This window comes from Ciconia boyciana, chromosome 1, assembly GCF_034638445.1.
Source record: "Ciconia boyciana chromosome 1, ASM3463844v1, whole genome shotgun sequence".
In the NCBI taxonomy this organism is placed as follows: Eukaryota; Metazoa; Chordata; class Aves; order Ciconiiformes; family Ciconiidae; genus Ciconia; species Ciconia boyciana.
In genome coordinates, this window is record NC_132934.1 from 216,050,354 (window position 1) to 216,068,424 (window position 18,071).

Consider the following 18,071-nt stretch of genomic DNA (forward strand, 5'->3'; position numbering starts at 1 on the left):
CCTCCGCCTCCGCCTCCCGCGGCGCCCGGCGAGCGACGGGGCTCGGCGGCTGGAGGGGGCGCAGGTGGGTACCGCGGCGGGGATGGGATGGGATGGGATGGGATGGGACGGGACGGGACCGGACCGGACCGGACGGGGATCCGCCCGGCTGGGGGGGGAGTGGGAAGGGCCGGGGTGACCCCATCGGAACCCCTCCGAGGTGGGGAAACTGAGGCACGGGGGGGATCGGTGGCTGGGGAGCCGCGCTGCTGCTCCGCGGAGAAACGCTGTGGGATGCGGGAAGGACGGGTGACCCACTGCTTTGGGGGTTATTTTTTTTAGTATTTTAAGCTAATTTAATAGTGCGAATGCCTGGCTATGTAGGGAGGAGCTGTACCTATGGTTCCCTTTAACAGGGTAGGGCTCAGTGCCACTCTGCAAACTTTGCATCCCCCCCACCCGCTTTCAGGGAAACATCTCCGAAATTAAAGGACTAAGAGCGGTTTAGCAAATCCAAGCCCTGTATGCCCACACAGGGGGTTGGCTCTGCGTCCAGCCGAGCAGCAGCCAGGCCCGGATGGCAGCGTGGGGCCGGCTGGGCAACATGCATGAGCTGTAGCCTGCGGAGGGTCTAATTCTGGATGGCACCTACCTTGTCAGTGTTATTTCTTTATTTCTGAGTGCTTCTTTGCTAGCGTATAGCTGCATCCGTGCTGGCAATTAGCTGCCCTCTTAATTGTAGGGCCACCCTGGAAGTGATGGTGTCCATGGGAGATGGGGTGGATGCTGGATTGCTGAACCACCCCGCGCGTGCATCGAGCAGTACGCAGGTGGTGGTCTACCATGTGCGTGGGTGAAGCGGTCTGGGAAAGAAATAAGAGTATCTGGAAGATACTCCAAGGGTGCCAAGTGATACCCTATGGGATGGGATGGATGCTGGGACAACAGATTAGAAATCAGTGAAAACCTTTGCCAGGGCTGGCATTAAATTGGTATATTGGACTGTACAAAGGGTTCTATCAGCTGCTTGGAAGGAAAAGTGATGTTCCCACTGCCATGAGACCCCAGATGGGCTCTCTCCTGGCAGCCGGTGGCAGTGCCCGCCTGGGAATCTGCGTTGCCCACACAACAGCCCTTGAGCCCACGGGTGTTGGAGGTGACGCCAGGAGAGCGCCGAGCATCGCCGCGCTTTGGCTTTTATTCTCCAAACCTCGCTGCAGCCGCATCTCTCTGGCTCTGCACTCCCTCTCCCCCTCCATCTTGTCTTCTTACGTTCTCCTTCAGTAGCTATTAACCTTCATTTCATTTTCCTCCTCCCTGCCGTGCACTGCTGCTTTCATTCCTCTTCTCTCAAGAGGAACCTGACCTTTGTTTTATATTGCTCCTTCCTCTTACTAACTGGGCACCAGCTCTATTTTCCTGCCCACATCTCCCTACCCCCTTCTCTTTATTGCTTAAATTCAGCGTCTGCAGAGAGCTGGATGCACAGCCTTTTGCATTGACCTGCATCCCTAAACAAGCAGCCCAGGAGATGCTCAAGAGCATCAAGGTGCAGGTCTGGGAAGGGATGGACACACAGCATCGCACCCACAACAAACCAGGGGTGTTATGAAACTCCCGTTCACGCTTTCCCATTGTCCGTGCGTCTCGTTGGCAGAGGAGCGTTTCTGCGTCTAACGAAGCACGGTCAGAAAATTAAATATAAATAAATAACTGGTGGCTAAGCAGCTGCTCTCCGAAGGTGGACAGTTGGCCTGTCTATCTCCGGGTATCGCAGCCACCAGCAGATCGATACCGATCCTGTCTTACAGCGAGAAGGGAAGGGTGAGCTGTTGTTTCCTGCCACGCGCCTGCTGGGAGTTTGAGTCCCTTCCCAGAGCTCGTCACCCGTGTCCTCCGTGCCAGCCTCGGGGGTGAGCGGCCTTTCCCCAAACGCTGGCTGGAAATTTCCAGTGGCTCACAGCAGTCCCGAAACAAAAAGCAGCTGCTGGCCCCCCGCCGGCACTGCATTTCGGGATATAGTACTCCTGGCAGACACGCCACGCTCTGCTTCACCGACTGAATTTTAAGCCTCTAAGTGCAGTGCTGCACTATATTTATTGGAGGGGCTGATATTAACCAAGTGTCCAAAATTAGCTGGGCCCATCCTGCAGCGACAGGAAAACATGGGGTTTCCTCTCTAAGATTACTATAAATAAGCATATAGGGGGTAGAAACTATATTGCAAATGTTTAACCTTTTGTAGTTGCGGATGAGCTGAGATAAATAAATGTGTGCCGGGGTACGTGAAGGGAGGGTGAATCCATCCTTGTGACAGATTTTGTCCCAAGTCCTTCCTTAAACCCAGCTCTCACTTGATGCGTACTGGCTGCTGCTGGCTAGGTAAGTGGTCAGCTGAGTTTATCTTTTTTTTTTAATCCCCTAAATACTATTTATTTTGTTTCTGCCCTCCCTTTGTTGTTCTTTTATTATTATTTTTCTCCCGTCTTTCACGGGGTGACTTCTAGGCTTCAAACTTGCCTTGTCTGCAGTCCCCATAACACAGCAGGGCACAAACTGGTAGCTAAGGGTCTGGATTTCCTCTGCAAAATTGTCCCCTTGAGAAGGGACAAGGCATGAAACTGGTCTGCAGGTACAGTCGCAGCAAGTGCCACGGGGCTGGGTGTGCTCAGATCTGGAGTTCTCAACTTCATGAAGGTTTTTTTCTCGGGACTCAGGTGTTTCATGGAAACCAAATTTTTACCTCAAACCGAAACGCGGGTTTCAGTAAGATGCGATGGAGCCAAGTGATACGTGCCGAGTGTGGGGAATCTGGGGCAAAACCCAAAGCAGGGCAAGCATTGAGCAGAAAGAAGTATCTTTGCCTGATTATGTGTTTGCCAATAATGCACTCTAATGAAGCAGACTGGAACCCCATCCTCCGAACAACCATCTTCTCCCGCTGAACCACATTTAAAGTCCCCAGCTGCCATACAGGTGCCCAGATATATTTTTTTCATACCTCCTTTTTAGCTGAAATCAATCCTGCCCCTCCCAATGCAGAATTACTTCCTATAATGCATCACCTGATCTCTCTCTCGTAACATTTATCCAGCTGATGTGGCTTTCACCAGCTCTCTTGGGCAATACTCAAAAAGCCAGAGAGGTTTTTAGTTTGGCTGCTCTTCCTGATGCTTAGCAGAAATGGTCCCTGGCTTGCTTTAATTTTATTGCCACTTAGGCATCCTTCATTGTGCCGGCCTAAATAATTCGTCTCTTTTTTTTTCTTTTTTCTGTGTATGTACTTTGCAGTTCATTGTTACTCCTCCACTATTTCTTAATGAAGCTGCACATATTTCACTGTCTTAAATACAGGTTTCCAAAGTTTTGGTCGTGGAGGGATGTTTTATGGGTGGGCTATTAAAGGCTACACTATAAAATTAACCAGCAGTGTAATACCTTACATATAAAATTAAAACCAGGGGCAATGACTGTGTAAATAGCCACATATCACCACGTCTGGCAGCAAAAGACCCTGTTGCTGTCACGGCATCCATTAACTCATTTTTCAGGGGATGCTACAGCTTTTAATACCTTTAATGCCACGCATAAAGGCTTCCGAGGCCGTAAGCAACCTGTGGGATGAACTTTGGAAACTCTGTTTTAACAACTCCTCGTGATCCACTCCTACCAAATTACAGATCGCTCTTGTTTTGCTGCTCTGTGTTTAATTTCATTAATGAGATCCTCTGAACAACACAAGGACCAGCCTGTTAACCCTGTCTTAGGCGTTGCCTCTGAAATCCCAAAGAATTGATTCGTGTTCCTTCCCTGTCATTTGTAAAGTGAAATCTGTGTTTGCAATCAATTACTGCTGCTTTTCCCAAGCAATATTTTCCCAAGAAATACTTGTATTTGGGTTTACTTGTCAGGGAAATCAAGGCATTGCTACACATTTTCCCAAATAAAAACTTCTTGTTTTGTTTTCTGATCTGTTTAGTATCTTTTCTCTGCCCTGCTGGTATTTATAGCTTTGGCTAAACTAGTATGAGCTTTATTTTGTTAATGCAGAGAGAGTTTTCTTCAAATCCTCAATGAGACTTAAACAGAACCAGGTATACCATATCTCTTTGGTGTTTCATCAACTTGCTGTTTCAGGGTAGATTATTTTTAACTGGAATGATCTAAGTTACCATTTTTTATCTGAATAAGTAACCAGAAAACCCTGTTAAAAATTGGCTTTATATATGTATGTATGTATGTCTTAAGGAAAGATCCATGTCTCTTTGAAAACCATATAAACATATTTGTAACTTTAGACTTTCCATTAAACTGCATTTTTTGGCTAAAAAGGATAGACTACAGCTGTACCCATTTTTCAGAGTGGTTAAATACATAGTAATATTTGTGCCATTCCTTTACATTTTACTTATGTTGGCAAATCACAACTAATGCTTTTTTTTTTTTTTTGTGATTACTTGTACACTTGGGGTTTTTTGCCAAGTTGGGTAAAACAGGCACTCAGTTAAATTATGTATACAGAATTTTATTTATTAGCTAATTAAAGCACTCTTAAATGTGATGAATACATAAGAGGGGAAATAACTTTATCCAAACCTGTTCTACATTTAAAATGATTAAACAAAGGAAGTGTTATGGATAATGAAGGAACTGCGAGCTGATAGTTCTAAATACGTGAAGACATTGCTAAGTGAAAACAGGTAGATTTTGTCATTTCACGTGCTCTTTCATACCTTCCTGCTGTGTCAACCCTCATCACTCTCCCAGGTTCGAACCAATTATTTGCTGAGCTGAACTCATGGGGTAGAAGATTGTTACAGAAATGTTCTCTATGCCTCTGTTCAGCATGCTCCTGTGAGTAAAATCCAAGTTAAAATTTACAAGCCCTAGTTGTTTGAAATGCTCAGACAGCAGCTTCTGTTCAGGAGTTTGACTTTTCCAAAAAGTTCACCACTGCTCATTTCTCTCGATTTACATCACCTGAAAAGACTATGACTTTAAATCGACCATAGAATTTTTTTCCCCCGTGATATTAAATACATCTGTTTTAAAAAGAAAGATGTATTTAAATACAACTCACTCTCAAAGCACAAAATCAATCCTGTGCTCTTCGGCCAAATTCGCATCTTCAACTCTCAAATTAGATCTCTAGCTGATCTAATTGGAATGAATTTTAAGTGCTACTTGGGGAGCAGCTACACAAAAGGCTTTACTGTAATTCTCTGCTTCCAAGAACCGTAACCCAATTCGTACTTGTCCTTGGTGACTGCAGGTTATAGCCACCTATGTCCAAGATCAGATGCTCTCTTTGTTAAAGGAGAAGCCGCTGCCCGAGCACTCACACACCATTCAGGAGTTGCACACTCACCACCCGAGGCTTTAACTGCTCGGACCGGAGTCCCTTCGCAGCAGCAGCTCCACTGAGCCGACGGGTGCCCCTTTTCGACTCCTCGCTCACACACACACTCACTCTCGGGTGCTTTCTCTCCCCTCTGGCTCTACCCAAGGTTTCCCAAAGCAGTCTCTGATACGACGTACGCCAGGCGAATTTATTGATTGGTACAGCGGTAAAAACGGCGCGAGCTGGGTGCCTCCACAGAGGGACCCCCAACAAAGAAATCCCTGGGCAATTACACCCTTACAATTTAAGTTTCCCTCCCCTCACAAGACAGTTCAGACCAATAACAATATTAGGGTTTGAGGTCTTCCCATTCTTCATCAGGTCCTTCCATGGTCTCTAGGCGGGCTGTTTCTTCCCTTATCTCTAAGGTTGTAGCTTCTGCTGAAAATTGCAGCTTCCTTATCTTTCCGGTTTGCACTGGTTTCGGGGGCTGTCCTTCACATAGCTAAGTAAAAGTTCAGTATATGGTCAGCGAATCTGGGTGGAAGTTCACAGCTTGCGGCCTAAGGCTTTAACAAGCCTTGCTACTAATGCTATGTATTGGATTCCGTTTGAGCTAGAAAGGGACTACTACAACATCTTGGTATCTCCTCTTTGTGGAAATGCCACCAAGCAGAAGTGATTTCCGTGCTGTATTCTTGGAGAACCTTTCTATTGCATTAGAAAAGTACCCAGGCCTGATAAACCGGTGTAGGGAGTGCAAATGCTGGTTGGATGAGCAAAGAGAGAAAACTGACAACCCATTTAATTTTAATGGGTTTATGAAAAACTTTTTTCATAAACAAGTTTATGAAAAAAAAGCAGCAAAGATTTACTTTCTTTCCCCAGCTACTGTCAAGTGCGTTGGTCAATGCATTAAGTCCAGGTTGATGATTAATCCAGTAGACACAAGCGTGCTCATTTGTGCTGCAGTTTTGGGTCTTCCGAGGTTGCCAGATTATCAGATTCATCTTCACACTATGAAGATATAAACTTGCAAGTAATGGGATGAATTAGGCAAAAGCAGATGATTAACTTGTCATATGTTGATTCCACTTTATGAACGACAGCTGTGGAATAGTTATCCTGCAGCCTTATCCATGGGCCAGATGTTTTCATCATTAAATGTTTGAAATTTAATCCAGTGCATGGGCAGGAGGGAGGTCCAAAATAAAAGCAAGCTGGTGTCCTGGGAGACTGAAATCCAGCCTGTATGGGTCTGTAGACTGCAGAATAGCCATAAGCAGAATAGGCTGGTCAGGGCACGTGTCTGAGCAGCGTCCAGAGGTGGGAGAGGAGCAGAGCCCACACGGGGAGGGGGTAACGCCATGTCTGCCAAGCTCTGTGCTACTACGCCCACAACTTTTCCAATGCTGGAGCTAAAGCTCGGTCAAATTTCTGATGCTGTTGCTGGCAGCATAGACGTGGTCTTCAGCTTCGAAGAGCTCATGTTACTGCCATATTTTGTTGGCAGCCTCCCTTTTGAGACTGCTGAAAATAAACCAGTTACAAGATATTTTAACATTATCTGTTCAGCATGGACTGAAGACGTCTGCCTCTCATTCAACTTACATAGCCAGTGAGTCTTTGCACCAGAATAAACCTAGGGTGGATGTTGAGTTTGAAATGAAAATCTGTATCTTTGGACCATCCGGTGGTCTTTAGGTCATGACTTTTGACAATGGGCTCTGCCAAGTGAAGCCTGTCACATACACGTCGAGGGGAAACATCTCACTCGGGAACTGGCTCAGGCTGGTAGAGAGCGTGAGAAAACTACTCCTATGGTGTAGATAAGCAGGCTTGTGCTCAAAAATCTGAGAACATGACCTATGAAGAAAGAACAGAAAAATTTGGGTTGTTTAGTCTAAAGCAGCCTGAGGGCTAGCAGAGATGGGAAGGAACGAATGTGGCCTTGGGGTCACTATCAATCCTGCTTCTACAGGCTGTGTTATTTGCAGGGAGATGTAGGGAACACTTCTGTTTGATGAAACTTGAAAAAAAGCAAAATCCATTTTAGGCTGGTTTTGTGAATGTCAGATTGTGCTTGTAGCAACACTTTTACAGACATATTGCGAGCCCTTAGGGGAAAAAATACATGGCAGCCACTCGTACTACAGAATTAGACCAGTTGAAGCCTCTATATGATCAGTTTTAAACAGCTCTTGACTCTAAATTGGGTAGAAGTCTTCAAGAGTGGGAAGTACGCTGACACTACAGTGCTAAGGGGAGTTTAGCACTGGACAAACAGTTTTTTCTAGGGTATATTTGGCTGAGGTCAGTCACAAGGATGGTCTTTGGTCATGGGCGTAGACGGGGTGTTGTGTTGGTCTACGCATGCGTCTTTATTTGCCAATTTTGTTGGATACATGGGACTAAGGGATACACAGGCAAAGCACTCAGTGGATTTAGAGATCTGCTTCTTTCCATTAACTATTGTGCAGTGAGATAGACCCTGTGTGCTAAGGGGTAAAGTGGGCTAAAAAGCAGAGTGGAATGTTAGTCTTAAACTAGAAGTGAAATACAGATTCTCCTTTGACCTGTTCATTACCTGCCTTAGGGTGAGCAAGTCTTTCATAGCAAAATGTGCTTGCTATCTAGAGGCGTATTTGTTTTAGGATGCCATTACCCCCATTATTTGAGTTCTAGCAGCCATAAAAGAATTTATTTTCCAGCACAAGATGACGTTCTTCCTATCTGCATTTTGCTGTGACTCCAGAGCTGATAATAGTGTCATAGTGTCTATGATTATTCCATGACTAGTCAGGAAAATGCCTGCACTTAAATTTAATTTTAAGGGAGCTGTTTGGCAGCTTTGGCATTCTGTTGAATGACCGTAGTTACGACAGCAAGAGCTACCTCCTACCTCTGCAAGCAAACACTGATGGGTTTCCTGCTGATTAAGTCAACAATAAAACTGGGAATGAACTGTTGACTGATTTGGATTCAGCAAACAAGGAAAAAGAGGTTTGCAGGTCCTCAGCTAGCAGGAATGAGGGCCCAGCTTTTCAAGGCAGCTGAGCTGATCTGCAATGGAAAGGGCTACGTAGCTCCTTCCTCTTCCCTTGCACCAGCCCTGGCATTCATCTGGTTTCAAAATGTAGCAGCAACATATCCTGAATAGCAAATGATGGTTTTTCTCCCTAAACTGGCTCACTGTGGGGTCAGATAAGTGCCAGAGCGGGCATAAAGGAGGAGGAAGGTATGGTGGAGGGCAAAGGGAGGTATGTCCCTTCCAGAGGCAGTGATGCTTAACTGCACCATAAAATCGCATCCTCGGTCCATCTCAGCTGATTGCAGAGAAGCTGCATGGAAACTACGTCAACTGGGATATGGCCCTAATTAATTAGGAAATGTTTTCTAAGGTAAAGCATGTTGGAAGGAGAAAGCCTGCTATTTTTTTTACTGAATAGAACCGCAGACTGTCGCATGCTTACAGCAGCACTGCTCGCTGGCTCCCTGCTAGGCTGATTGCACTCAAATGTGTGTCAGGGGATTCTGCTGCAACAGCTTTGTTGCTTTAATTATATCTTCGGATGCCATGGAGGATGTTGGGATGTGTCTAGTTCTTGTCCTGTCCTTTTTTTCTCCTCTACATTCTGTGTTCATGAGGGACATGGGATCAGGTGAGCCCAGGACACAACTCTTGCTTTGAAGTCAGCAGTCATTCTGCTGTAGGCATCTGTGGGAGAGATTTCACTTCCAGCATGATTGGAAAGTTTTGGAAGACTCATGATTTCTGGCACTAAACTGAACTAAACAAAGTCCTGTTCAAGTCTGTTGGGAGAAAAAATATCCTTACACTTGTTCTCAAGATACAACCTCCAAAAGTAATTCCCTACTTCTAATTTCTATGATGAATTCTTGCCATGTAGTTACCCTTATATATTTAGGACTCTTTATCTCTGTAGTTTAACCTTTCAAACAGGTAAATGCAACTAAATGTGTGGTGTTGGATTTTTTTTTTTTTTTTTTTTTTTTTTTTTTTTTTAGAATTAGTCCCAGCATCGTGACTTTTCCATCATGTCAGAACCCATCACGCTCAATGTTGGAGGAAAGCTCTATACCACCTCTCTGTCCACCCTGACTAGCTTTCCAGACTCCATGCTGGGGGCCATGTTTAGTGGGAAGATCCCAACCAAGAAGGACAGCCAAGGCAACTGCTTTATCGACAGAGATGGCAAAATCTTCCGCTATATCCTGAACTTCTTACGAACTTCTCACTTGGACCTCCCTGAAGACTTTCAGGAAATGGGCTTACTTCGACGGGAGGTAGATTTTTATCAAATTCAGCCACTGATTGAGGCCTTGCAGGAGAAGGAGGTGGAGCTTTCTAAAGCGGAGAAGAATGCCATGCTCAACATCACTCTCGATCAGAAGACCCAGACTGTTCACTTCACCGTCCGAGAAGCACCCCAGATCTACAGCCTGTCTTCCTCCAACATGGAAGTGTTCAGTGCTCATATCTTCTCCACATCATGTCTGTTCCTGAAGCTTCTCGGTTCCAAACTTTACTATTGCTTCAACGGAAACCTCTCTTCAATATCCAGCTACCTGCAGGACCCCAACCATTTAACCTTGGATTGGGTTGCAAGTGTGGAAGGCCTTCCCGAAGAGGAGTATACCAGGCAGAACTTAAAGAGACTCTGGGTGGTGCCAGATAATAAGCAAATCAATAGTTTCCAGGTGTTTGTGGAAGAAGTACTAAAAATAGCCATGAGTGATGGTTTCTGCATAGATTCCTCTCATCCACATACTTCAGATTTCATGAATAATAAGATTATTCGCCTAATTCGGTACAAGTAGGAATGGTTGTTTATTATGGTGCCAGCATGGAGATAACACAGGTTAAGTGTTTCCCTTTAAAACACACTTACAGCCTAATTCAGAATCATGCTTACCTGGATTAAGAGTCACTAACAGGGAGATGATTTTCCTTTAATGTATTTACCAATACGACCTTTCAGAATATGTCCATATTCTAGATGGAAGGAATATTGTCTAGCACCTGAACTAAGGATTGGTTCTGTCTCTGCCTCCACCTCTGACCTGCTGTACAATTGTGGGGAAAATCACTTAACTTCTGTCCTTCTTACATTTTCCAGTGGGAAAATGGGAGTGATCCTTAACCTATATTGCAAGGGCAATGTGAGGGTTCAGTAATCACAGTTTGGAAGGTATCTGGAGATCAGATGCAGTGAAAGATGCCATGGAGCTGCAGCACAGCGGACAGCCCGGTGGGTGCATTTTCCATGTCTTGCCATATTACCTGTGCAGAGCATCCAAGAAGCTTGGTTGGATCCACCCAGAAGAAGCCTCCCTACATGCACGTGCTCAATATAGCTGTAAAGGATGGTGCAAACTCCAAGTGAGTAAGGGATCCTGTCTGTTTGAGTTCAACAAAGGATTTCTGTCACCATCTGAAGCTGACATGGTCTTTTTTCTGAACCCTGCGAGGAAGCCCCTGCTCTGTTCTGCTTTCAGGAAAGCCATGTTTGAATGATATGACTGCTTGGAGAATGACCAAGGAATCCATAGCAGAGAGAACGGTGTTCTTACAAACTGAGAAGATTGTGGCTGGTGGAGGAACTTTGCTTTGGATGCTCTTAAACCTTTACTCTTACATTCCAAAGGCATCCAAGACAACTAGTCCTCTTCTTTCTCTTACAATCTTACATTTGTCTGGAGGATGCTGCTGAAACTTTCTGAGGTGGAGACAGATTTGGGGGCAGAGGCCCCCAAATATCTTCTAAACATTTGAGCCTCTTCTGCCTGGACATGGTCTTCTTTTGGGCACATCTCCCTTCAGCGGTGCCTGGAATGCATGGGATGCTCTCTGGGTAGGATGGATTCCATCTGAAAAGGCAACATTCCCATCAGGTTACGCCTAGTATTTTTAATTACAAAAACAGAGGCTCACTTTTCCTATCCCAGTGCATTGAGCCACATCTTTGACATCCTTGTGAAATGGTCAGATCACTAAGCTAGCATTTTACCCGCTTGCTTGGCTTCAGTGTCAGATTGTCAGAGATAAGGCAATGGGAAACCAGAGGTGATGACAATGGTCAAGCTCTTTCCTACCAGCCCAGTCTGTGCTATAATGAAGATCATAATCCACTAGCTGCATGTTGGCTCTAAACATCATTTGTGCCACATTCAAGGTGGTTCATTCTCAGCTCATTATGTTTAAAAGTATCTTAGCTGTCTTTCCCTAACCAGATTGCTACGTGTGCATGAGAGACCCTCTGGAACATTGCCAGTTATCTCTAATGAGATAGAAGGGAAAGTGCAATAACCAAGTTTTGTATTTAGAATTTTAGTGCTTCCAAAAGTTCTTAGCACAGGGCTGTAAAGCTCAGTATTGCTCATGTTCTTGTTTCCCAAAGTAACTAGTCTGTCGTTACATTAAGCTGACCTGTGAACAAGCATAAAGAAGCATTTTGCTACTGTTGTAAAATACAGTGAGATAAATATATTTCTACTGTCCCAAGCTGTAATTGCATGAACAACACAAATCACCATGCTGATGGTAAAAATGCACATTCTGCAGCTATTGGCAGCCTGTTACAAACCATTTCCCCTGTCTAACTTGGTGCTAAACCAGTATGATATACATGGGACCATGTTGTTAGGAAGCACTGACTGGGCTTGAAGCCCTCAGAGCCATTAAGCCTGGCAAGTTTTGTGAATTTTGAGGATTGTAAACAGGATTTTGTGGCTAAATTCCAACCTGAGTCACCATGTTGTTCTAGTTTTAGTTGCATTAGGAAGAACTTTTTTCCCCCCATCCCTGTCCTGAATTATAAAGCAGGAGTAATCTGTTCCAGGGGTTGCTGCAGGCCACTGACAAAGCAAAGCAAGTCCTGTGTGAATCTTATTTCTGACACGAGTTTGCCAGTCAGTTGGACATTCACAGTGATGATCTATGATTATGATCTGATTATGATCATGTTACCATACATGAACCCTCTTTCATCAAATCTATGCCTTGAAACAGATGTGCCTTTGCTGGATTTATGCTAACAGAGCTTTTGGGAGCTGTTGGCAGTGTTTCTTTTTAGCCCATGCCCTTGAGAGTAGATTTTAAATGGTCTGTAGCAGGAGTTCTTGTATGTCAGGACTAAAATAATACTTATCTGTAGTAATTTGTTCCCTGTCAGCTTGAGTTCATCCAAGGGCAAGAGCAGTGGACTTAAATCTCATTTGGAGGGGGGAGGAAGTCTGATCTACACCCTTTAGAGCTCTGGATTGGTACTGCTCCATTCAGTTTCAGCAAAATAAAAATATTCCCTGGGAGAGTTGAATCATTACTGTATTTTCTGGTGAAAGGCATGTTAAGAGGCGTCTCCAGAAGCATTATGCATAGCTTAATCTAGAGCATTTACTCTTCCCCTTTGCCCCCATCCCCTTTTCTTTTATTCGGACTGTAGCAGCACCCACACTAAAAGCAGTTAACAGTTTCTTAAACGTCTAAACAAGAAATGAAGAGTGCCCCAACCTGGCCTAGATAGTAACTGGGGTAATTCTGCTGACATAGAAATATGGGTCTGAATCCCCACAGACTGAGGAGAGAATGGAACCTGGGTCTTCTCTGGGAGTTATTTAACCCATCTGTCTATTATGCAAAAGACGGACCACTTGAATACACATTTATCTGTGCTCAGGTAACTAAATCTGGCAAAGGTACAGTTGGCCACAAATCTCTGTCATTTATTATGTGTGGTGCGGTCGACACGCTGGAGGGAAGGGGTGCCATCCAGAGGGACCTTGACAGGCTTGAGAGGTGGGCCCGTGCGAACCTCATGAAGTTCAACAAGGCCAAGTGCAAGGTCCTGCACATGGGTCAGGGCAATCCCAAGCACAAATACAGGCTGGGTGGAGAATGGATTGAGAGCAGCCCTGAGGAGAAGGACTTGGGGGTGTTGGTTGATGAGAAGCTCAGCATGACCCGGCAATGTGCACTTGCAGCTCAGAAAGCCAACCGTATCCTGGGCTGCATCAAAAGCAGCGTGGCCAGCAGGTCGAGGGAGGGGATTCTGCCCCTCTGCTCCGCTCTGGTGAGACCTCACCTGCAGTACTGTGTCCAGCTCTGGGGTCCTCAGCACAGGAAGGACATGGACCTGTTGGAGCAGGTCCAGACGAGGACCACGAAGGTGATCAGAGAGCTGGAACACCTCTCCTATGAAGACAGGTTGAGAGAGTTGGGGTTGTTCAGCCTGGAGAAGAGAAGCCTCCGCAGAGACCTTACAGCTGCCTCCCAGTACCTGAAGGGGGCCTACAAGAAAGCTGGAGAGGGACTTTTTACAAGGGCATGTAGTGATAGGACAAGGGGTAATGGCTTTAAACTGAAAGAGGGTAGATTTAGATCAGATATAAGGAAGAAATTCTTTACTGTGAGGGTGGCAAGACACTGGAACAGGTTGCCCGGAGAAGCTGTGGATGCCCCATCCCTGGAAGTGTTCAAGACCAGGCTGGATGGGGCTTTGAGCAACCCGGTCTAGTGGAAGATGTCCCTGCCCACGGCAGGGGGGTTGGAACTCGATGATCTTTAAAGGTCCCTTACAACCCAAACCATTCTATGATTCTATGATTAGTATGCAGAGAGATGCAAAATACCTCTCTTCTATATGCAGAGAGATGCAAAATTTCCAAAAAGTATAAAGACATGAGTGAAGACATGCTTTGGGAGGAATAGAAAACCTTGAGATACCTCTAAATTGCTAAGCAGAATAAACATCTTTAAGCATGAGATACTAATTATAATGCCACAGTCGTTCTGCATGCTAATCGAGTACGTGAAATAAGTGGTGAATCACTTGCGATTGCAGTCAAACATATGTTATACAAACGCAGTTGCTATTTCAAACCACACACTAAGCTAAATTTATAGCTGCCCCTTAATTCTGCAGCCTGTGAGTTACGTTATAATGACTGTTTACAGGAATGTTCTCTCTCCAAAACATTTGTTCCCTTTTTATCTAGATAGCTGGCTTTTGTTTACCTTCTCTTTCTGAGCCCTAGAGGTGTAACTTGGTTTTTTTTTACCAGTCAACAGCACTGATGATTCTTCTTCGCAAGAGTTTTCCTGAATTAAGGAAAAGTGAACATAAACAAAGCCTTATTAAGTACAGCGCAACCCCATCACTAGTCCTGACAAGCACTTATTAGCAGTAACATCTAAAAATTATTTCACTGTTGAGTGGAATATTCACTCTCAGAACAAACTAATTTTTTTCCTGTAAGGGCCTGAGAACAAGGAAAGGATCTAGTGAGGTTTTTTCCCTTTAAAGTTTGAAGCATGCTTTCTTCCACATCTCGGTGCGTAACTCCTGTTCTGATTCTACCGTATGCCTGTCTCCCTCAAAACCTTCATCTACCAAATGAGGCTAAGTCCTGCACTTTTTTTTAAATGGCCAAAATGCTGAGAGAGGCACTGAATGGAGAGATCAATAGTGTTAGAGCAGAAAAATACAAGTTAGGGCAGATGATTAATAAGTTATTAGCTGTAGCCTAATAGCATTTTCGGATATGGGCATGTGCATAGCACAGTGGGATTTCTTACATGACAAAAAGATTATTATGAAGCCTCTTCGTGGAGTCCAGAAAGAATCACTCATGGATTTGTCTATGTGTTTTTAGGCTTGATAGCTCTTAAATATCAATATCCAGTTATAAATATCAATATCCAGTTATAATGAAGGGACTGAAACCATACATAAATACTAAGACATCTTTAGTTCATGCAGCTGTTGTCAAGGGTCATTAGGAGACAGTGAGAGGAGTATTTGTTGCTGCAGGTGATGGCAGGGAAATAAAAGAAATAGGTGTAAAAAGTTAGACCTGGAAGAATTCACATGTTAACAAGAAATCCAGGATTTAGAAGGGAGATAATAGAGAATCTTGATATGTTCAGGAAAAAACCCAGCAAGATAACAATGGAGACAAAGATTTTGCTACGGAAGGAGGCCGCAATTGGAATGACTCACTGGTCCTTTCCAGTTTTAATCTCCTATTATGCAAGTTAAGTATTGGTCATGCCAAGAATTATGCTAGTAACCTGTCAGGAGTAGACAGCTTTGCTTCAGTTTGCATGTGCTTTAAATCACCAAACATATGCACTGCTGTAGTTACCCATATTTTAAGTGGGTTGCCGAATATAAATTGCTGCGTGAGTTCAATGGCAGTAAATACCTGCAATCAATCAGTTTTATTTCCACTCTAGGGAAGGCTGGTGGGGTCCATATATAAGGCTGACGGGAGTGATAAATACTGCCTTCAGCCCATGCCATAGGCTGTGGAAAATAAATCTAGGATCTTCTGATACTTCACAGATAAATGGAGAAGTTATGAAGAAAATCCTTTGGGGAGTTTCATTTTCACTCCATCCCTTTGAATTTGGTGTCACTGCTCAGAATTTCAATCTATTTTTGAAATATTTAACTGCCATTCTGTAATGACTCCCGTATCCACACACTGATGGTCACAAACATGCAGGGTACAACCAGTGCTAATGTGTGGCCCTCTCAGTAAAAGTCTCGTATGTGAATTAGCACAGCCAGTCATGTAGATATTCTGTGTGAGAATGGCTGGATCGAGCATAAATATGCAGATCATGCTCTCATATTTGCTTGGGAATAACATAAGGGATGGTTTCTGTATGAATTCAGAAAAAAAGGAGCTATAGGGGAGGGCTGTATGGAATAATTCCTTTTCTCTTCCTCCTCTTGCCATTCCCCTCCCTTTTATTTTCTTGTTCCTACTCCTAACTGTAGGGTTTTCCTGTTGATCAGAATTTGGTCCCAAATTCACTAAAATCCATGCTTTTGAATCCATGCTTTTGAATGAATACTATTTGGAAAGTGTCAAAAGATGGTTTTTATTTCTTACCACTTTCACAGAGAGCCTGTAGGGCCATCACATTTAAAAATCTGGTTGCATTTCTCTGCCTGTAACTCTTTTACTTACTTAACTGAACTGTTACTAATATGTATTTTAGAAAACAGTAAATTAAATGTGAATGAAGCAGATGCTCTGCCTGACATACATTTATTGAGGAAAGAGCATGCAATGATGCTTGCTGAATCTACAGCTTTTCCTCTAATGATTTTAAACAGTGCATCATTGCAATGCTTACCTAGACATCTATGTGGCTGTAGGAAGCTCCCCAAAAATTAGTGCAGTTGTAGAAAACTTGGATAAACAAGCCTTCCTAAATAATCGAAACCATTTTAAATGCATTAGCACATTTATGTTTCAAACATTTCTAAACAGAGGATTCATTTCTCCAGTGAAAACCCTTCTAAACCCTAATGCTTTACCGCTGTTGAACTTGTCTCTAGTCCCCGAGCTTGAACAAACCATCATATATTGCTGGTGTATGGGAAAAAATAAGTTTAACATATTATCTATATGATTTCGTGCAGACCCTACAAGGTAGTATTCCTAGACTGATGAAGGTTTGCTGTAAGGAAGCGAAAAGGCATCAGCCTTGCATGCATCCACCCTCCAGGCCGGCAATTTGTTCCAGGTATTAAAAAATTGAGCTTGTTCCTCTGAAAGAGCACTTTATACCTGGAAGCTGACTCAGACCCCAGTGACACTGGTTGGAGACAGCACCTCCCTGGAGCAAAGCTAAGCTGGTGTAATTTGAACTGGCTTCTGCCCGATGCCAGGCAGCTGTTGGCATGAGAGCTGCCATAAATTCCCCCATCCCCTTCACCCAACATTAAGTCACCCACAGATACCATGTTTCTGGGCATGTGGGGGGACAGTGATCTCTGTCCCGAATCAACAGGGTTAAGCCTGTGCTCATGGTGAGCGGTGTGGTGGGCTCCCTGGCACCCTGCCCAACATCGCAGAGGGGATGCAAAGGAGCATCCAGAGGGAGATTCTAAAAGATTACCCAGATCCCAGAACAGGTTGCCCAGAGAGGTAGTGGAGGCCCCATCCCTGGAAACATTCAAGGTCAGGTTGGATGGGGCTCTGAGCAACCTGATCTAGTTAAAGATGTCCCTGCTGTTGCAGGGAGGGTGGACTAGATGACCTGTAAAGGTCCCTTCCAATCCAAAGCATTCTATGATTCTGTGATCCAGGGTGAGCCAGAGCCCTCCATCTCTTTAACCATATCCCAGGGACAGGGGAGTCTCCTGGAAGAAGCAGTGGCTGATGCTGAGCCCTGTAGGAACAGCGTTTCTCAGCTCTAGTAAATACAGAGAAAGATCATGAAGGGATGGAGTTGGGGCTGCGCTCAGGTGATGCCAACCCTGTGGGACACCAGCAATGATGAACATGGAACTGGCACCAGAGCCTGTCCCCTCCTCACTGAGATGCTGGACACCAGCAGCAGCCCAAGCCCAGGGAGCTGCAAGTACAGCCCCACAGCGGCCTCACGCCACCCAACCCAACCCCACCTCACCCAGGCCCAACACCACCTAACTCCATACATGATCCCACAGCCACCTAACCCCACAACACCCAGGCTCCACACCACCCAACCCCACATCACCCAGGCCCCACACCACCCAGCTCCATACCTGGTCCCACAGCCACCCAATCCCACTGGTGGTCCCACACCACCCAACCCCACATCACTCAGGCTCCACACCACCCAACCCCACATCACCCAGGCCCAACACCATGTCTGGTCCCACAGCCACCCAACCCCACTGCTGGCCCCACACCACCCAACCCCACACCACCCAGGCCCAACATCACC

General features: G+C 44.9%; 1 protein-coding gene across 1 annotated transcript; it reads left to right on the forward strand.

The window, feature by feature from the left end:
• The first annotated feature begins 4 nt into the window (after positions 1-4).
• On the forward strand, positions 5-16,297 carry KCTD21 (potassium channel tetramerization domain containing 21). The gene is made up of 2 exons (XM_072850840.1): positions 5-64; positions 9,350-16,297. Exon 2 carries the CDS (start codon positions 9,380-9,382, stop codon positions 10,160-10,162), a length of 783 nt encoding a protein of 260 aa, XP_072706941.1. The 5' UTR covers positions 5-64; positions 9,350-9,379; the 3' UTR covers positions 10,163-16,297.
• The last annotated feature ends 1,774 nt before the right edge of the window (positions 16,298-18,071 follow it).